The 22037-nt window shown below is 39.3% G+C and overlaps 1 protein-coding gene across 7 annotated transcripts in view; it reads left to right on the top strand.

Moving 5' to 3' along the window:
- ZNF407 (zinc finger protein 407) overlaps window positions 1-22037 on the top strand; it is a 338196-nt gene that overhangs the window by 218254 nt on the left and 97905 nt on the right. For all 7 annotated transcript variants that reach the window (XM_066992723.1, XM_066992722.1, XM_066992725.1 and 4 more), the window contains one exon: window positions 19651-19829. In XM_066992723.1, the coding sequence (XP_066848824.1) occupies window positions 19651-19829 (179 nt within the window). The remainder of the gene's footprint in view (window positions 1-19650; window positions 19830-22037) is intronic.

Below are 22037 nucleotides of genomic sequence, written 5' to 3'. Positions count from 1 at the left end.
GCTGAAAATGAAGAAAGGAAGGAAGGAAATAAAACTATATATGTATCTTTTTGCTGCTTAGATACTTCTAGTGAATTGGAATTTGTGAGCAATTTTTAAATAAGTATGAATTTGTTAGGAAGCCCTGATTTATTGAAGATAAATGAAGGAGCTTGCTGATTCCAGCAGAGTCGCCCTTGTTTCTGTGACAGCTTCTGCCTGATTTCCTCTAGACTGGTGTGCTGGGGATCTGGGAACACAGGTACCGCGGTTCCCTGAATTTCCAGACCCCCTCACTGCTTCAAAAGTGGAAGCTGTGGGCCGGATATGCTGGGCCTGAGCCTTTGCAGGAGGGCTGATGGGTGTTTTCCCTGGGCCACAGTAAAGCAGGGCAGGACTGAGGCTCCTGGGCAGAGTTGGAGCCTGGGGTCTGGTGCTCCTGGCCAGCCTCTCCCCCACCGGGTGGCGAGCCCCAAAGGACCAAAAGCCCATACAAAGAGCAGGCTGGAGAGGAGCTTTTTGTCCAAGTGACTTATTATTAAGTCGCTCCTTACAACAGTTTTATCCCTGATTGGCACGGTCTTTGTGGTTTTGCTGGGCGTCTTTAGGTCTGAATAGCAGGCATAGGTATTGTTGAGACCTCTTGAGGACTTTATGCAAGTCAGCATTTATAGCCCCCAGTTTTGCTATTGGAAGTGAGGAGTGCTGATCTTGTGTTACCATAGCTCTTTTTTGGAAAAACACTTAAATCCCAAATATATTTTTCCTTTCTGTCTATTAAAAAAGTAAACAGTGGTGTAAAGCATTCATAGGATCTGTTTATTATTAGGTTTATTATTTAGGTTTACTTGTTCATTTTTTATCTTCAGTCTCTCACACAATATTACATTTAGCTGAATAGTATTTTTTTTAATTTGTTCTTTTAATAATGGAAAAATAATCAAGAGAAAACTAAACACATAATCCAAAATGTATATGAAAGAGACTGTCCTGTATTCTTGGATGCTGAGGGACAAAGCTATTGCTTTTCATTCTGCATCCTCAGAGAAGAGGTGCGGACTATGTGGCATTCCTTCTCTTTCCCTCACAGGTCACAGACACTGGGGCACAGTGTGTTGGGAGAAACAAGCTGGTGCAACGCTGCTCTTCCATCTCCCACCCACACAGGCAAGGGGTCGGACTGGAGATTTTCCTCAGTACTTCTCCACCTCCTTCTGTAAATGAACTGAAATAGGGAGGGAGTGGGATCTGAATGGGACAGGAAATAATCTGCTGCTGTTCATAGCCCAAGAGCAAACTGATTCTTTTTCCTGAAGTAATGAGGAGGTCAGAAAATGACTTTAGACTCCCAAGTACTGCCAGGATCCCCCCGGTGCTCCCAGGGCCGGTAGCACAGTTGCAGGTTGCTCCCTGCCTCAGGCCAGCTGACTGCCAGGCCGAGTCTGGTTTGCTTTGCTTTCCGCTGAGGCAAGCTGCCCAGCTCACTGTGATTCCTAGGATATAGCTCCATACACATGCTTGTGTATTTTTAAATAGTGCTTTAAAGTAGCACTTCTTCTAATGCTCTTCACCATTGCTATCTATTTATATTTCTAGTGTTGTTATCATCACCCCTCCCCACACACACAACTAGAAACTCTTCAGTCCACAATACTGTAAATCTCTTTGGGTTATAATTCCACAAATAGATCAAGTGGTTCTACTGACATCATAAACCACCTGAACATCCTCCTCCTAGTTTATTGTGGTACTACAAGTACACCTAAAATATCCTATTTATAGCTTTGTGTTTATCACTTCAGTACACTCTCCTGCAGTCCTCATTCAAGCTAATTATGGATTCTCGCTAACAACTCTGTACTTGAGGAACATCATTTATTCTGCTAGAAATCCAGTGTGGAACATCTTCCCGTCCTAAGCTCCTCTAAACATTTCTATTTGAAATTTTGCACGTACCATCTACAGGGCAAGCAATACTTTTGAATCATTTCAGAGTTGTAGAAGTTACTGGGAAAGTATCAAAAGGAATTTTTCAGTTCTAATGGTTTTTCACTAGAAAAATACGGTATTTCGTAAATCTTTTTATTAACAAGCTCTTGGTAGGATACAGAGAACCATTTCCATTAGCAAGTTTTGGAGATATCTGCTGTGGGTATTTTAAAATACAAACAAGCCATTAGTAATTCATTTTCTTTTCAGGAAAGAGAAGGTGTGTCTTGAGTTCAAAACGGCAATTTTTATAAATCAGTTAAAGAGGATTGATTTTTAGCCTGGTGTCCCTAGCTTATTCTGAGGCTTGCACCTGACCATCCATCCATCCATCTTCTGTCAGTTTCTTTAATAACTTCTAAAGCTGTTGGCCAGTTCCAGTCAAAATTGACACGCCGTAGTAGTTGCTGAGATAATTTAAGTTCGTACATCTTTCTTGAAAGAGGTGAATGAGGAGAAGAGAGAGCCGGTGAGAAACAGGCAGGCACAAAATTCAGCTTTCACGCATTCTTCTGTCTTACAGCCAGACAGTGTATTCTTCCAGCCTCGCCACCCAGCACAGCTGTAGGCCTTGACCGATGGGAGTATCTTGGAGGTTGTGATGGGGGCGTGCTGTTACCGCATTGGGAGATTTAGTTAACAGAGCAAGGATCCGTAGGAAACCGTGCTTCAGTAGTTACAGTGCTCGCGTGTTAATGGTTTTGGACCCCAAATTAACTGTTTGGTGCAAGTTGTCAGGACAAGTCACTTTAAAAAGGTGTTAAAACTTAACAGCTATTTTTAAGGATAAAGAGAACACGCACAGATACCTGTGGTTTTTTTTAGGAAAGAGATTAGTTAGAAAAGATATATGCCCCTAAGATGGAGAGCACTGACATTTCTAATTCAGTCAGTGAGCAGGAAGAAGCTTCCAGTTATGGACAGATTATTCCACAAGTGCTTTCTTTGGCTTTTCTTCCATACTTTTTTTAGGTCATCTACTGATGAACTGTGACATAACACATAGGTCTAGACAGATGTATTTGCACGAGGAAAAGAAGCGAAGTTTGAACAAATACTAAGGTTTTTTTACATGGTTTTGGTGATAATGAGTATCCACAAATTCTCATCTCTCACAGGGTCCAGTGGCTCTGTACCTATTTGGAATTCAGCCTTTTCCTTTAGGTGACTAAATGTGACTTTCATCACATTTTAATTTGAATTTTAATTATCCAGCCTTTAAGATTTTGATCAGCACTAATAAATTATAGCACAGTCATCTTATACGGTTATTTAGCTGATTGATTTTTGCATGCTAAAATCTAGTCATTTTGAGAAGCAATAAAAATACTTTCAGGTAAAAGAAAGGTTTCAAAGATAAAGGAATCTGTACTTGATTTGTTTAAATCTCTGTCAGACCAGGGAAGGAAGACTTAAATCCAAGCCCTTGCTAGGGCAAGCAGGTGGCTACTATCCATTCTGTTGGAAAAAACGCGATGGCATCAAGTCAGGCAATCAGCCCTTACGTGTGGGCCGATGAGAGCAGCTTGGGAACTGCTCTGTGTTGCCTGGTGGTGGTGCAAGAGATGAGGTGCTTACAGGATGGCGTGACAGTAGCTCTATTAGTGCTCAAGGTATATTTTGAAAAGTAAATATAGTATTTGTTTTTTCTAGCTGAGTTCTTGTCCAGCCTCCTCTGTTCTTGACTTGCTCTTTCATATTTGGATCTTTTTTCTCTCAGACCATGTTATGACATAATACTGTGAGAATCTTCATGTTCTTTTCCTGCTCTCAAGTGCTCATTTTTAGCTTCAGTTCACCAGTAGCATGGCAGGGGCCTTGTAACGGGAAGGATGATAGCTAAGCCTCCCTCCATCTAAGCACCTCTGCTCCAAAGCTTAGCTGGGAGTCAGCTCTCCCTGAAAGAAGGGCTGGATGGTGTCTTCTGTCATGGGGTTGATGGTATAAAACAGAAGTAAAGACAAAGAATGAAGTCGTGGCCCCACTAATGTTAATCACATCACCTCCATGTCCTCCGTGAAGCCACGATTCTCCACCCCTCATGAAGCACAAGAGAGAAATGGAAAGCCAGAGAGCTGGTAACACCTGTCACAAGGCTTTGTATCCTGAAACACAAAAAAAGTTAAACTTGGCAAGTAGATCGTGGGATCAAGAGTCCAGTTACTTCTGTTTCCGCTAAACTTTACAGATGGGATCCCGATGCCCAAAATCACACCAAAAAAATGTAAATCCCAGAGCAGCTACTCCTTTAGGAATTTCTGTTTCTGTATTCCCTCTCTACTGAGTTCACAAGTTCTTGCACAAGTAAGTGAAATCACTGAGGTGTGCTCGGAAGTGTCAGGCCTGAGGAGATGGGTATATCTGCCTCAAGGTTTTTGATACACCTCTTAGGGGAACAGGCCTATTCCTGTGTTTTTGGTTATGTGCAAAAGGCCTGAAAATTAGACAAGCCAGGATTCATTTAATTAATAACAACAGTGCCATCCAAAGCCTGATTCTTGTTACTGTTTAGTATTCTGAGCTGAGATGGCACAGAACAAGGGTTTGGAAAGCTGTTGTTTGGATTTTGCAAGAAATTTATATGGGAACCACGAATGAGAACAGAAGAACAATGGTGTAAACAGGGATTAGAAGTGCTTTTGGCTCCTAGCAGTTCCTCACTATCCTTGGCAGAGTTTCAGGAAGAAAGAATGTATTTCGTGCCAGCTAATACACTTTCCTGGGACACAAGAGAATTGGATTCAGCCCTCCTGAAGATAAGGACAGCCCTAAACTCAGGATTTCTATTTCCCGTAATAGTACCTTTATTTCTAGAAAGCTAGGGACTCCAGTGCTTCCTTTCCCTGAGCACATAGGAGCTCCTAATGTTTCATATGGTTTACTTAAAACTTCAGAAACAGTAGGCACCTAATTTAAGCAAGTCTTGAGACATACATCAGGTCTTTCTTATCTCCACTAATTGTATTGGGAATTTAAGTGCTTATGGTAGACAGATAGGGTTGCCTTCTAGTACTGCCATGCCCAACAGCATACGTGAATCAAACAGAAGCTTATTTCTACCCTGTATTGCAGATGTGCTGTTTTTTTGTTTGTTTGTTTGTTTGTTTTTTCCTGTTGTCTGATTGTCTTATCCTTTTCAGTGCTTAGGTTGTAATTTTTCTGAGGCCAAGACTGATTTTTCTGTTGTTCCTCCATACAGTGAGTGGCGTAACATCATTCTGTAATGGTATCCTCTCAAGTCAATGTGCTGTGCAGTGGGAACATACCAGCTTTCTTGGAGCCAGTTTTCGCATCATAAATATAGGATTGCATTTCACCACAGGAGTATAGGAAAGCCTGTACCCTTATGGTGAAACCCTACTGGTGCCAAGACTGTGATAGTCTTTAATGGCTAAAACCTCAAAGAAGCTTGAACAGCTGGGAGCCTGCATTCAGTTGAAGTGCAATTTCAGTGCCTAATTCCCATAGTCTCCTTAGAAAATCTCATCTCTCATTTCTAGGACTAGTAACCTAATACCTTTCATGAGAACTAAATGTATATAAATAGATTTTTCAAATACTTTAGCATGAGCAGTCTTAAGCATAAGCACTGTCAGGATCAGGCTTGGCTGTTTTAGTTGGGTGTTGTTTTTAAACCTGACCTTCAAATACGTGTCTCTCTAAATTCATTTCTGACTGCGCTCTTTTGTTTTGTTTTGTTTTATTTTCTTTGAGATCATGTCAATGTTATACAGCTGGAGAAAGGGTAGCACTGAAAGCAATGGATCTTGGAATGCGAGTGAAGCTATTTAGGCTATTTCCTTTAAAGCACAGCTTTCTGATCTATAACCATCCAGTATTTAGAAAGAAAGGATATCAGGATATTATGAACTCTATTATTCTCTTACTATTCACTTCGTGTTAGTAAGCTGCCGTTCTGTAAACTCATGGAAATAGCCTTGATATATACAGACCATTTCTATCCCAGCAGCAAAACAACAACAACAAAGAAAACAAAACCTGTATCTATCTGATAACAAAAAAGTAACAATTCTACATGTAGTTTTCTACACAAATTTCTTCTATTTACTTAACTTATGCTTACTTTTTGGAAATACTTAGATTATTTATAGTAGTTACACAGCAAACTCCTGTGGCCTCTAAAGAGGTATGTGGATTAATGACTTCTCAAAGAATTGTTTTACAAGAGTACTGTGGTATTTTTAGAATGAGTGCTTAGTTATAGTCGCTAAAGGCATGTTATTCACATAGGCATCTTTTGTACAGAACCTATGTATTTTTTACTATCTGTGCATTCCGACTTGATTCAGGAACGCACCTCTGTACATGCAGATGGCATTAAGCCTATGAATAGGTCCAGTTTTTCTAAAGTTAGCTGTGCTCCTTAGAAGACCATACTGAATCAGCCCTTTAAGGACTGTGTGGCTATCATGCAAAATAGATTTAAAGGAATTTTTTTTGGTTGTATATGAAAGGTGAGGAGTGTTGGGTTCTTTTCCTTCTTTTTTTTTGTTTTGTTCTGTTTTGTTTTGTTTAAGAGTGGAATATATGTTTTCTTTAGCTGTAAAAGCACAATCAAGGCAACATGATAAGTGAGTCAGTGTTGTAAAAGTAAAACTAATTTTGCCTTCACTCACATGAGCTATAGAAGGAGGAAGCTTTATTGTCCCTGGGAAGGTGATAAGGCAGAGTAATTGTATATTATACTGTCCTGGAACATCTGCCTGAAGACTGTTGGAGCAATTCATCTATCATGGACGATACAGCATGTTTTGTCTTTCTGCTTTAACCCATCCCCACTGCTGGCCTGCACGAAGGTTTTGATAGGGACTGTGCCTGGGCTGGGGCTCACATTAATCAGTCCCCTTGTTCAACACTCCAGCTGACATAATTACAACCTGCGCACAGCAGTTATTCAAGTCGAGTCCTTGTCACTCGTGGTGCGAAACTACACAGCTCAGATCCCGAAGGAGATTGCCTTATCACACAGAACAAGGGCTCACAGGAGTTGAAGAGAATAGAAATGGGAAAATGTCTTCCGGGAGTACTATATATTCCTTTAAAATAAGACATTTGAGAGACTTACAAGGGACAAAGAGAAGCATTGTGCAAGGTCTGAAATGAACAGGTTATTATTTTTAAAAGGATTACACAGGCCATTTTTGTGAAATGGACATGGATTATTAAATAAATTCAGTGGTCTCTCTCTTATCATTCAGTGACTCTGCCCTATTAGTTTTCTTCAGAAGTGATAAAATAGTTTTTGACTTGTATAAGCTTTAAGTATCTCTCAGTAGAAATCATCAGAACACAACTAATAAAAGTGCACATATTATACCAGTAAAATTGGCACACACATAAGGGAAGATCTGCAAGGATCAGAGTTAAGGGTGAAGGAAGAAGCATGCAAAAGGGCTTTCAAAGATGAGCAAGTTCATTAGTTTCTGCTCTAGTATGATACAGGAATGTGAAAGATGAAGCCAAAGAACAAGTTTCATATTTTACCATCTCTACCTCTTTTCATGTTAACCCTATGTGGTCAAAAAGGCAAGTCCATACCACCATCTATACTAAGTAAAAGGGGGTTATTTTCATGTAATATGACGGGTTTTTTTTTCCTCTCTCTCTTTTTTTTTTTCTTTAAGAACAAACCTTTGCACACATGATCAGAAGGCTTTTCCTTGATGATTAAATTTTTTTCTTCTTAGGTTTTTAGCAGCTTTTTGAAGCTACACAGTTCAGGCAGTTCCTATGCTTCTCAATCAATAGATCTACAATGTGCCATGATTTCTTACCTAGTTAAAATATTGTATGTAATATTTAGACATAATTGTGTAGAGTTGAAAGAACAGTAATACTTTTTTTTATTCTGGGTGGTCCAATTTGAAACTAATAGTTTTACAAGACAGCTTATCTGGGATATTGAATAGCCTGAAAAAGTGCCAGAAAAAACAGTTACAAAAAATCTTACACATTTTACTCTGTTTATGTGCACTAAGCATGGTAGGTAAATTAAATACATAGTTTAGTGCTTTCAGTCAACTCTATTCTATTTTAGTATTTCGTGGTGAAGCACACACAGGAGATTGCACTTGACGTGTATGTCTACTTTGAATGCCTATCTACATGAATACTATAACTTCTTACTAAGCAGCATGGCGTCCATAGGCAAATGTACTCTCACAGGAACAAAAAATAAATTTTGCTGCCCCCTACTCTTGAAACAGGGTTTCCTTGGGTGAATGATGACTGTGAAGTAAGCTGAAAGTACAGAGCCAAATGGTGCATTTACTTATTTTTGTGCAGACAATAGCATTATGAGGACATAATGTGAAGAGAGTGATGTTTCTCCAATATATACTTTCAAGGCAGATCTTGGATCAGCTAATCAATCATACCTCCAACTAAAGAATCAGATTTGACTTTCAGAACCTAAGATGGTTTTGCAGTATTGACAGCCAGGAAGGATATATTTTAATTTGCAGACTGAACAAATTTCAATGACATCATGGAAACACAATAAATGTCTGACCTCACAATGACATTTTTCAGACTTAAACTGTACTTCTTGTAGACTTTGAGCCTGGAGAAAGCCTTAAGCTCATCCAGTCTGACCTTCTACATAAAACAAACTGCATAGGTGTTTTTTTTTTTATTAATATTTATTTTTTTCCTACAGCTTGCTCTTGTGTTTTACTGAATTTTGTCTTTTAGAAAGACATTCAGGTTTGATTTGAAAACTCCAAAAGTTGGAGAAGCCATTCCCCTTGTGTGAAAAGTTAATTGCTGTAATCGCTGAAGAATTTATGCTATATTTCTCATTTGATTTTAACTACAACTTGTAGTTATTGCTTTTTGTTTTGGTACAGGTTTTCTCAAAGTTAAGGTATCCCTTAATCAAGCATTTATTCCCCGTTAAGATACTCAAGTCTCAAACTCAAATGTAATAAGCAAAACAGAGTTTTTAATTTTTTTTTTCCCCTTAACTTCTGTTTCTAACCAATGTGGCTGTTTGTGTACTTTCTAAAATGTAGGCAGTAATGTGGGAAGTAGATATGCTGGCATTAGTTTCTGCACTGTCATAAAAAGAACATTGCATCCTTACATTTTCTTATTACTTACTTGCTTACTTGCATCTAAGGATGGCATGGGACCTTTCTTACAACATCACGCTAGAAGCTCACATAAAACTGTTGGCTCTCTAATCCCTAAATCATTTTCAATGTCACAGCTTTTCACAGTGTTTTTGCGTTCTGTGAGTTACTTGCATGCTTTGTGCAAAGGTGTGAAACCTGGCGCCAGGTTGTATGTGTACGTATTTTGATTCAACCAACCTAGCTTCTGAAACCATCCTACTTGCTGTGTATGACTGCAGTATCATTGTTATTAATCATGCTAACAATTACACTGTCACCTGCAAATTTTATTAGCAGGAATTTTATATATATTCTTTTGGCATGTATAACAAAAGTAAGTCTTTCAGACAATTAATGCTTATTCCAGAGATAAACTGAAACAGTAGAAATGAGGAAGAAAATGACCATTACTTTTTGCATGGGGGGCTGGGGCTGGGATAGGGCAAGAAACTGCAATACATTAGCATTAAAAAACTACTTCGAGCAGAGATTGTACAGACCACAGTGCCCTGGATGTGAATCCAGGCTGCAAAGCAACAGGATTTGCCCTCTAGGGAGCCGTGTTGTCACTAAAATGGCTGAAGGAACTGACACAAAGGCCATTTGGAAGAAGTGCCATCTGCATCTGAGATTGACAGGCAGCCTTTAGGGTCTGCTGCTATCATTTCTGACTCCGGCAACATTAGGAGTCCAGTTTCATCTCATTGCAGCCTCTAGACTCGACACCCTTTCTTAGGCTCCATCTGCACTTTTATATTTGAGAAAATACTTTATGGGTTCCCAAGGATATACAAACAGACCCTACAGAATTGTTCAGCTACTTTATGTGGTCATTAAAGGAAGTACAATAGGGAAAGAATTGATGTTGAAAGGGAAAGTGTGTCTTCAATTAAATTCATTCCAGCTTTTTAAAAAAATGGATGCTTTCCATGGCCTCATTTCAGCAAGGTATTTGATCATGTTCATAAATTTAAGCTTGTGAGTCATCCTTTTCAAGTCGATGGGGCTGCTTGTGCTTAAGCTGCACAAGTGTGTAAGTACCTTGCTAAATCAGGGCCTAGGGTACTTAAAGGCCGGTCCCCGTCCTTAGGCCGCGGCAGAGAAGCCGTTCCTCAGACCAACTTCTATTTTATGCCACCTGCTCCAACGAGAACACAAAGGGGGAGGGAGGAAGCCCACGAACAATGGAGTGATTATTCTCCGTTTACTGGGAAATAGATGAACTCCACCTGCTATTTCTGCCACTTAAACCTTGGCTGACACGGGGCGGCAGCGCGCTGCACGCAGCCGACCTTTGCATCCCTCACGGGCCTCGGGCAGGCTGAGCCGGTGGGTCAGTGAGCCAGGCCGTGACAGGGCCCCCTCTGCATGCAGGGAGGCTGAAATAGGGAGTCCTGTTAAATATTATGGAGAGATTTCAGTAGGAGGCTGTGAAAATTGTGCTTCTTTCCCCCCTCTAGTCAGTAGAAGGAGACCTCGTGGCTCTCTCTGAAGAGCTGCTCAGGCAGACCCTCTGAGGCACAGCTCCCTGCCTCTCCGCACCCCTTCCTCCTGCTCCTCATCCCACTTCTAATAGTTTGGACATAATTTCTAGCTTTCTGTCTAAAACATTCCCATTTCTCTTTCTGTTAAAAGCAGGGTTAGTGGGAGCATTTAAGGCAGGAAGCCATTATTTCCTTGGAATCAGAACGATTTTTTTTTTTTCTGCAAAAATAAAGCTTTCTTTATGTTGTGAAGTGTGCTGTGAAACAAGCTGTTTGGTGGTTGTGTTTGTTTTCGGGGGGGAATACTTAGACTAAAAAATCATGAATTGATCTAGTTGCCAGCACTGTTTTTGTACTTTGTTCGCTGTGCAGAGTTGTAACCTGCTCTACGGATCCCTAGGAGGAAAGCTAAGCTATAATGCTCCACTTCTTATTTCCCCTCAGAATCTCCAGTTACCCCAAATTTGCCTTTAAAAGAGTGCATTTTGACTATTGTGACCGACTCTTTGTAGCTCGTGTACTTTTAACGATTGATTCTTTGAAATTGGGATATTTGCTCATCGTAAATATAATTGTAGACCTGTGGCCAGATTGCATTTTGGACATGCTAGTCTGCCGAATGGAGCTGAAGCACAAGCAGTAATTATCAATCTTCCATCATTTTCAGTGCTGACGCACAAGTTTTTGCTGCTTCCCTACAGGGCTCTGCTACTTTTTAGCAGCCAGCATTGGACATCTGTCACACATACTGTATGTCATAACAAATAGATCATTATAGAAAAAAAATGCAAAGCTATAAATGTAGAAAAGCAGAAAAATGTTACGATTATTATCCCTGGGTGTTACTATAATACTGTCAGAATAAATCCCAAATACATTTTTATTATTTTCTCTGTGAAGCTGACTGTGTCATAAAATCTCATTAAAACATGTAAATGTAGTGTGCTCTCTTTTATGGGCTACTTCATATTTTCTGAGTGGCAATACATGCAGTACACGGCAGTACATGTAAAACATGGCAATGCATGTGGCCACCAGATTGCTAGGCATGCATTTTTATGACATGGTGGATATGTATTTCAGTCAGCTTAGCTCGGTGTGGTTGAAAAGCATCAGCTGTGGGCAAAAGTTCACAGCAGAAACAGATAGAGTGGTATAAGACGGTGGTGTCCCCCAGCAGTTCCTTGCCACTGTCCACCAGAGGTCTTTCCGAACAGCATAAAGAGGTGTCTGCCAGCAGTGGCATAGGCAGAAACGAGCTTGCCTTAGGTGCGTTTTAGCTGACCTCTTGACTTCCACGGAGCTAAATGCTTCTAATTCTGGCAATAATATCGTAAGTCACTTGATAACTGAGGTCGGTCACAGAGCACCAGCCCATGTATTCATGTGATTCTTCCCTCAGTCTTTTAAAAACTAAAGACAGGATTTTGCTTGTAAATTAGAAAAAGCAAGGAAGAGGTAACCCAGGTGTATGCTAGTAATAACACTGAGATGTACCACATTTCTCATATAAATATGCATATATAGGTTATATATGTGTTAATGTATAATAATTATAGTTTTATAATACTGATGACGATGCTAATGTTAATACAATTTGGAATGCATTTTTGTCCATGACATATTTTTGCTTTTTACTGTTTCTTGGGCAATACTCTATTGACCTCTAGCACTGAGCAGGTAAGCCAATACTACAGTTTTTAAGCCCGTATTCTGAACTGAGCATTTGTGGTGTGTGCTGATTGCGTATCATGTTGTAGCTAGTTTGAGCTAGCTGGCAATTAGTTTATGTTATTTAGGAAACAGAAATATAGATAAATCTTGAGTATGCTGGGATAAATTTTTGTTTGCTTTGTTTCTCTAGGCTTTTTCTTTGTAAAGTTGGGCAGGGTGACTATCACTGTGAAGGGTTTGATCAAATAAGCCTGGTCACATAATGTAATAATTATCACAGACTGCGGTGTGTGTTTCTTTCCTGTCAAGAAAGTGTTGCCCATTGGGTTGTTTGCCATCACTCTATTCAATGCTAGTTTTCGTACAGTTTAATGTGAGTAAGAAATAAAGACAGGCTAGAAGTGTGGCATTTTGGGAAGCAGTAATGCTGAAGGAAACTGAAAGGTCCTGGCACATGAATGAAAGAACAGGAGCTTTTGGTGCTGAGGAGTATCCAGGAGCTGCCAGAACTCCTGGCTTGGCTGGGGAGTGCTAAGAACAGTGGAAGTCCTGGAATTCGTGTGTGCAGCACTGTTGCAAAATGCTGTCTAGTGTTCAAAGCTTAGAGCCATGTTTACAACTGAAAAGGATTTAGCAAAAATTTGGTGATTTCCCAATGTGAGATGAAAGGAACTCGGTCTCTGTGGCTCAACTGAGCCTCCAATAGAGGTTTGGATAGCAGAGGACTCTTCAGCTGAGCAGGAAGGGTCAGACATATAGCAGCATCTGTTAGCTGGATGCCACATTGGAAGAAATTTGACCATTTGTGAAAATGAAACTGATTAACTGTAGAGTCATTTGCCTACAATTACAACAGATTCCCCTTTGCTCTCCCTCAGATTTCAATGTGTCTCAAAACTTGATGTTTTAGCACCAAAAAGGCTGAGGGTTTGAAGGAAGAATCACTGGGCAAACTTTACAGACTGTGGTATCCACGAGGTCAAGCTAATTGCTCCTTGTGACCTTGTGTTTCAAAAAAACTGTTTTTTTCCTTTTTTTTTTTTCTAGTTTAAATTAAAACTGCAATAACTAAAGACAGTTTTTCAAATTAGCTTGTATTTTCTGTAAACTAGACACCTGCAAATTTTTGGTCAATAACTGAGGTAAAGAGTCTTCAATGATACATCCTGTTTTTCTGAGAAGTTTGCTTTCATCATAACTGCTTGGATTTCAAGAATAAGGTATCCATTGAATTTGCTATTTTTCAGTCAAAATACTGCCATTTCTGTGTGCTTCTCATAGGTTGCATAGCAGGGTACGAACGGTGCAGAAGACCTTCAGAGTGCTCCCTGTACCAGAGTGAACTTGATTCATACCGACTAGCAGGGAAAAACAGAAATCTTTTCACTCAGTCGGCTGTATCACTGTGTTTGTTTTCATGTTGTAAATAGTGACATCCATGGAGCTGCCATAAGGCCTTTAGGTTATATGCATTTCTCTGCAGAAAGAGGATGTTTGTACCTAGTGTCCTGAAGAAATCTTTTTGTAAAAGGTTTATTTTGTGCAAATACGAGCCCTGCACGGTGCTAAAATTTTTGAAACTTAGTGGGCTAGATAATTAACATTTTGCCTCATTTGTACCTCTGAAAGCTTCCATTTCCATGTCTTGCAGTAAGCATCTTTCTGAAAATACCAGGCACTGCATAATGGAAGAGTGTCCTAATTTCAGTCTCCTATTAGTAAAACATCTTAATAAAACTAGGTTGTTTCCTGCTATATTTCTCGCAGCTGTTGAATACAGTGCTAATATATTATCATGTACAAAACCGTTAGAAAAAAGCATTCATATTCAGAAAGAAGCTTCAGAAGGAAGCATTCATATTCTACATGGGCAGGTTTAGAATTAACAGAACATGTTTTATGAATTTCTTTCTTCCTTTTTTTTTTTTTTTTTTTAATAAAAGAAAAGATGAGGACAGCACATACCTCCTGTATCAGGCAGCCACAGCTCCGCAGCTAGCTACAGAACTCTGCTGTTCGTGTGGGCTGCTTAAAGCAGAGCTGGTGGCTGGAGGAGGGCTGAGCGTGACCCTCTCTTTGCAGCCACGAGACCGGGACTGAGCCCCTCTGCGTGGGGAAGGGATGCCTGAAGTCTGCCCTCTTACCTCTTGTACTGCTCACTGGCAGGGCTGGTCAGCTGGCTGCGCCCTGCTGAGAGGAGGAACAGAAGATGGGGGCATAATGACCACTGCCAGCACCAACTGTGGGACCTGCAGGCTGTCCAGTCCCCAACTTGCATGAGCTTGCTGCATGGCTTCTCACTGCCGCTGACTTTGAACACCCACCTCTGCCTCCTGCAAAGTGCACGCCTGTGCTCTGCCATCCTGGGAACCCTTACACTAGCGTTGTTTTCAACGGGAAGGACCTAGTTTTTGACCAGTGGCACACCATAGTTTGCCAATGCAATGGAGAAAATGGCTGCATAGGGGCAGTTATACTTCTTTTAGGGATCAGAGGAACAACAGTATTTTCTTGCTTAGGAAAGAAGGCCATCCTGAGACCTTTTGCCCTGTATTTTACCCATGTATTACCCATGTATTTTCCCATTGTCCTGTAAATAAGGTGCTCCGTTTCTTGCTTTTAGGACAATACCCTATTTTTGGTAACAGAACTGATACATAAAGATAGGAGAGAGGCAATGGGAGGACAAAGTAAATAAAGGCAGAAGCTTCTCATGCTGACAAAATGTCTTGGCAGTTTATGCTACCCCTAACCTTCCACTTTCCTCTATGCTCTCCCACCAAGCAGATCAATGCTGCTAAGAAGCAGATGAGGGCACTGAGGGTTGTGGCATGTAGCACTGGGCTTCCTTGTCACTCTGCCGATGGTGCCTGTGCAGGCACAATTCCCAATGGAAAATCTGAATAAACTTGTTTTGTTCTCATTCTTGGAATAGCTAAGTTTGCTTTAGGATCTATTGTGGATTAGATTTGAGCTTCATTGTAGTAGGATGCCACTCAAGATGTCCATTGGAGGCTGCTTATTATTTGCTGTTCGAATACCTACACAGCTTTTTTCACTGTGGTGCGCCTTTCCTATCTAGGTAGTTATCAGTATTCTGAGACTTGATTGCAAAATGACAATGATATCAGAAGTAAATTAAATCTCTCTTGGAGGTATTGTTCTTGTTGAAGAGCAGGGCTCAGAGCGTGGTGAGCAGTGGCACAAAGTCTAGTCAGAGGCCAGTAACTAGCAGAGTACCCCAGGGGTCAATACTGGGTCCAGTCCTGTTCAACGTCCTCATTAATGGCCTGGAAGGGTGGGTCAGAGTTTACCCTCAGCAGGTTTGCTGATGGCACAAAATGGGTGGACACCAAGTTGAACACAAGCCAGCAATGTGCCCTTGCTGCAAGATGGCCAACAGTATCTGGGCCGCATTTGAAGTACTGCCGCAAGCACATTAAGGGAGGTGACCCTTGACATCTGCTCAGCACTGGTGAGGCCACACCTGGACTGGTGTGTCCAGTTTTGGGCTTCCCAGTACAAGTGAGATTTGGATATACTGGAGAGAGTCCAACAACAGGTCACTAAGGTGATGAAGGCACCGGAGCAGCACTCACATGAAGAAAAGCTCAGAGAGTTGGGACTGTTTAGCCTACAAAGAGAAGTTTTCAGGGGGGATCTTAGAAATGTGTATAAATAAGTGGTGGGAAAGTGTGAAGATGGAATCCAGCTCTTCTGGTGTCCAGTGAAAGGACAAGAAGCAACAGGCACAGATGGAAACACAGGAGGTTCTGTCTGAACATCAGGAAACACTTTTTTTTTTACTGTGTGGGTGACTGAGCACTGGCACAGGTTGCCCAGAGAAACTGTGAAATCTCCCTCCTTGGAGATACTCAAAATCTGTCTACACAGTGTCCTGGGCATGGGGCTCTAGGTGGCCGTACTTGAGCAGGGTGGTTGTACGAGATGACCTCCCTCCTCTTGGAAGAGACAAGAGATCTCTTTCAAACTCAGCCATGCTATGACTCTGTGGCAAAAGTACAATTTTACAATTAAATAATTTCCAGCTTATGATCCCAATAGGAGCAGTAGAAGAAAGACCAAAAACTGGTTGATAGGAACGGACTTCTAATGACAACATGAAACGTGCATTTAGAACAGTGATGTGAATGCATCACTGTGCAATGAGCATTAGAGATTTAAAAAAAATCTTTTTATCTTCAGCCAGAAAGAGGTTTTCCTTTCCTCTTAAGCAGTAGCTGGATTTCTCGGGAGAAACTTGCTATCTGTCTCCCTTACTTCACAGCTCTGTCCCTGGCCATGTGCGGAGGAAAACTCTCCTACACCCTTCCCAATACATCAGTCTTTGATATAGGAAGTTGCACAAGCTTGTTACTGGGAACTGTGGGCCGAGCTCCTCATGTTTCCTGTTCATCTGCAACATTTCCCATCTCTTCTCTCACCGTGTGTAGCACTCACTGAAATGAATGCTGAAAACTCTCTAGAGGTCTTCCATTTCCCCTTAAGAGAATTGTCATAGAGTTTGCATCAAATCTCATAAACCTTTCTTCATTTCTGATAAGAAGACTCACTATGAGGAAAAGTAGGGAAAAAAAAAGAAACTTCTGTACTGCTTCTCTGCATCAGCACTGAAAGCAAACCCATCGACTATAGCTTCAAACTAATTAAGTCTCGCTAATGAGTGCCCTTCCTGTTATTTCAGAGTGGAAAAATTGCCAGAAATATATACGTTTGGTTTTCAAAATGGAAAATTGGTCATAAGGACAAAAACATGCTTACATTAAGAAATAATGATAATAATTTAACTACGAAAACTCTGTTTTAGCCTGGAACAGAGGCTAGCCTCTTAAAAGCTGCATTTATTTCTTTGCTGCTGTAATTCAGAGTGGGACTCAAAAAAAAAAAAAAAAGAGACTTATTCAAACAATTTCTTTTGTGCTGGGCTCTCCATTGCCAAATTTCAGAACAAAGGGAATCTTTATCTCAGAGTTTATAAACTCCTGGAAGTGAATTTTATAGCACAAAGCCTGTCAAATGTTTAACTATCATCACTATTTCACCACTATAATATTTTAGTTAGATGTTTATCATGGCATAGCTTTAGTGAAAATACAGTGCTGTTTAAAATCACAGACCTCTGTGTTTAGTCGTATGAGATGAAATGATGTAAGTACACACATACACAGAGTTTGGGTGTTGTGTTTTTGTGTTGGTTTTTTTTTGCTTGTTTGTTTTTTGGTCAGACATATAATAACATATTTGTACGGTACTCAGAAGAAGACTCCTAATAAAACAGATGAAGCATATTGAATAATTTAAAAAAAAAAATTATATGCAGTGCATTTTTGTCATGTCATATATAAGGGTATTACTTGGCTTCAAAAGTGCTTGGATTTGCCAGTTGTTACCTTCCTGGTTTACTTTATGATTGCAATTGCTGCATTGCAACCTAATATGAGAGCCATTTGTAATGCCTTGTGATCTCATGTTCCTCGTTTCAGATTAAGCTTTTCTGGGCTCATCACATGGAAAAAAAATTTTTTTTTTTAAATTATGATTTCCCATGATAAATGTATCTCAGTATGTGGGCATGTTTAGGCACAGATTTTTACTGATAGCTAAATAAATGAGTCTTTAGGATTGCTATGTTTAAAGTGGTTAGAGCAAATTCACAAATCAAAGGAGATAGGACTGGCCTTTTATGCCTTGAACAGGCTGGGTTTTCTTCACAATTCTTACATAGGTTTCCACAGATCCTTTATATATTTCACAGAAATATTTCAAAGTAAAAAGTTTTATATCTCTCCTGAACATAGTATGAGAGCCGAACTAAAAGGACTCAGATATTTTATTTCAGATTTGTATGCTCTACTTTAATCCACTGCCCTTTAAAGTATAACCCACGATAGAAGGTTACCAGATTGTCTCCTGCTTTCATTGCAGTGTACACTATCCATTTTTTTTATAAAATACATGTTTCACTTTAACAACATTTATGAGCACTGTAATTTTTTTTAGGGCTGAATCCTGAAAGATGCTGAGGACCAATATTTCCCATATTTTTCAGTGAACATAAGTGTCTTCTCTGACATTCTTAGGAGTCTGATCATTATACTGGTATATAGCAGATGGACATGACAGAGGGTGAGCTTTGGCAGCACCGTAAGGCAGTTATCATCTTTACTATGACCATCTCCAAGGGAGAGGCAGGCACTCCAACAGAACTTCAAGCTGCTACTTCCAGTTTATTCTGGGGGTCTTTTTTTAGGTGCTTGTTACGGTGATATTTGTAACAGTGGTGAGCAAACAATCAGTTACTCAAAATACTACCCTTGTCTTAGACGAGTATTTTTGAAGTACCATGTATTTATATATTTCACTTGCGTGTTTGGACTTCTTTCAGTTAAACTGGATTAACGTTCTTATTTTAACCACATTAATAGTGTATAGTACTAAGAAAGTCTACAAAAGAAAAAAAAAAACAATATATTGTATATGGATTTTATCACATACTTCGAGTAAGTGGGAAATTTTAATACAAAATAATATTGGAATGATATGGCAAAATTTTCAAGACTGGAATTTAAAAAATACTGTCACGTCATGGATCTTTCTGTGGATAAAGCAAATGTAAGATCTTTTTCTATTCATTTTTTTCCAGAAATATTATGAGAGACTTTCCTTGAAGCACTTTTCCTTGAAGTGCTTAAAACTGTATACGTGTTCTGACTTTTATATATGAAAACTCCAGTGTTCCACAACAGCCGTATTTCAAGTATAGATCAGAATCTGTGCATATTTTATAAAAGGTGTAAACCTGAATGGCTCACTTTTCCTTTCTAATAACAGCTAATAAGATGAGATAGGAGTTGATGGAATATCCTTACAAAAATCATTTGCAACAGCTCCTCTGGAGTCTAGGAACTATGTCAGAAAAGTTCACCTGAATGCCGTTGGGAATGTTATAGGCATCTGTGCATTTCTGTAGCAGGGTTTATTCAGGACCTAGCTGTTAGAATGGTTAAATGAAGATCAGTTTTGGTAAGTTAAAGAGTTTTCCTTAATGTCTGTCTGTCACTGACTACCATCCAGAAAAATAAGAATGATAAGACATTTGCAGATGTGAAAACCATTCATTTTTAAATGCTTCTGGTTCAGATGCATTGCTCAGTTAACCTGAAACAGGAACCTTCATGCAGAGACATCTATACAAAACTTAGGAGAATGCAAAAATCAGGCAGGTAGTGAAGAATGAGCAATGGGTAACCATTTTCTGTTATAACACTGTATTTTATTTTATTTTCAGCCAGAGCTTGAATGACTAGTATTGAATAAATTATTATATACCTTCTTTTTATTTTATTTTTTTATTTATTGCTTTTTAGGTCTAACTGTGCTGAAAACATCCGTAAACACATCTTGCATACAGGAAAGCATGAAGGAGTGAAAATGTATAACTGTCCTAAATGTGACTATGGAACCAATATCCCCGTGGAGTTTCGTAACCACTTGAAAGAACTACACCCAGACATTGAAAATCCTGATCTGGCATACTTACATGCTGGTAAGGTCATTCTTCCATTTGCTTTCAAATTCTTCACTTTTCTAGGTGAGCATGCTGAAATGATTGCAATAAGAAAGCTAGCTGTTATGTTACTATCATTTATTCTGAAGAAGAACATGATTTTAAAATGGGCTTAGTCCTCTTCAAGTTTTCATAAGGGGTGAAGGTTACGCGTCAAGCACTGAAATCCATTGAAGTTTCATCAGCAAGGTTTGCAGTTTAATGCATAAACATCAGAAATGCATGCTATTTAGATGCTTCATTTTGAAATTTAGTTAAACTTTTGTAGAGAAATATATTTTTTAAACATTTGTATTAAAATGTTTGTATTAAATTTCTTTATCTACCCTATTCCTCCAAGAGCAGAAAAACAAAATTTCTGAGCAAATTCGTTATCAAATGAATGTACTTCTTTAAAAATTTCATTAGAGTGAAACAATGATTAGCATTAAAATATAGAATAGCAGAGATCCATCAATAACTTGCATGTATGTTCTGAGGCTTTACATTAGAGAGCACAGACATGAAAATCACTGGAGGAATGCAAAACAAAAATATGTCTTTAGAAACAGGAACTAAAAGAAAAAAAGTTGGGGATGCATTCTGTTTAAGAAGAAGATAATTTTTATTGCAGGGATTTTAAAGTTCAGAATAGAAGGCAGAGTTATATATATAGTTGGAGCATCAGGATAGGAGAAAAGAGTTCAGTCAAAAGAGTTTAGGAGAAATCATACAAGCGTAGACTGGAGCTTAAATGAAATGTAATCTTAATTCAGGAGAGGCAGATAACTTAGACATCACTGGGAGGGAAGACAAGTCAGAGCAGAGGGAAAAAAGAACAGATGGTGAGAAGAAAGAGTTTGGGAATCCAGAGGAGGAAGAAGCTATGTGGGCCAAATCCTCCCTAAGATGCAAATAAATCTTCTATTGAAGTCCTACTATTAGTACTGTTGTGTCAGATTTGAATCTTCTATAAGGAATTGATCCTGTAATTTTTGAGAGTCACATACCTGTGAAAAGGATCACCTAGAGAGTTTTCATTCAGCACTATGCAGTGCTACAGTCAAGCTATTTTAAAACCTTTCAGTCTTCTCAGAATGACTGCTTGCTTTCCTGACTAGAGGCAGTGTATTATTTGTACCATATATTTCTATTTGCCAAGTATTCCACTTCATTTTGGAACCAATCATCATGTCATGTCAGCATATGGTGGATAATATCTGGATGTGCAAACAAAATGCTAGTTGGCGGAATACCAATTTCAAAATAGGTCAGAAAGCTGATCACATTTCACCATAGTCCTGACTAACGTGAATGGATATTGAACTCAGATCTTAAATCCAGACACTGTTGGGTTTTAACTGCAATAATCCCACGTAAAATAATATGAAAAATTAGAATGCTTTCAATAGACAAATATACATTATTCATGCATGAAAGAGGTTACACTGGTAGAACCACGAGCATTTTTCTAAAATTACAAAATCTGTGTAAGTTTTCACATTGTTTGTTCAAGGCTCCATATCTAAGTAAAAAAAATTGCTCATTTCAGCATAATGTGGTTAAAACTATTCAACTTGCTTGTCTTGGCAACACAGGAAAACTGTCATGTGTTGTATTCTAACGGTACCTATTTTTTTAATACATTAATTCTTATCCTGGAGAAATCCCCTTACACTAAATAGAGTTCTGCACAAACACACTGGAAAGAACTGGTTGTCACCTCGTTATTGCTGTGGTAGCCTACAACTGGTATACAATAAAAGCATGTTGAAATATTATTAGCATAATCCCATTGCTAAAATGGCAATAATGTATTTTCCTTTCAGGAAGAAACACTCTTAAGTAGGACCTAGGTGATAATTGTGCATTTACATCAGAGTTAAGTTAAAGTGTTTTTCTTTTCTTCTGTTCAATACATTTCTGACTGCTGGACATCTGTGAGTTAAAGATTCTAGAGAAGGTTTTCAGAGGAATGAGGGGATAACTCCTGTGCCCTGGCTAACATTCCTTATCAAAATAAGATTTGTTCTATGTCTAGCTCATGGTTACTGATTGCTTGTTGGTCATTGCTGATACCCACAGAGAATCCACAACACGACTTAGAACCCGTTAGGATGATAGGAGTATGAAAGTGTCATACAAGATCAATTTTTTAGCTTAAACATATTTGTCTTTCTTTTGTGTTCTAATATTGTTTTGTAACGG

Source organism: Anser cygnoides, chromosome 2 (assembly GCF_040182565.1).
Source record: "Anser cygnoides isolate HZ-2024a breed goose chromosome 2, Taihu_goose_T2T_genome, whole genome shotgun sequence".
Taxonomy (NCBI): domain Eukaryota; kingdom Metazoa; phylum Chordata; class Aves; order Anseriformes; family Anatidae; genus Anser; species Anser cygnoides.
The sequence above is the reverse complement of the archived record's forward strand: the minus strand, read 5'-3'. Positions and strand labels throughout refer to the sequence as shown.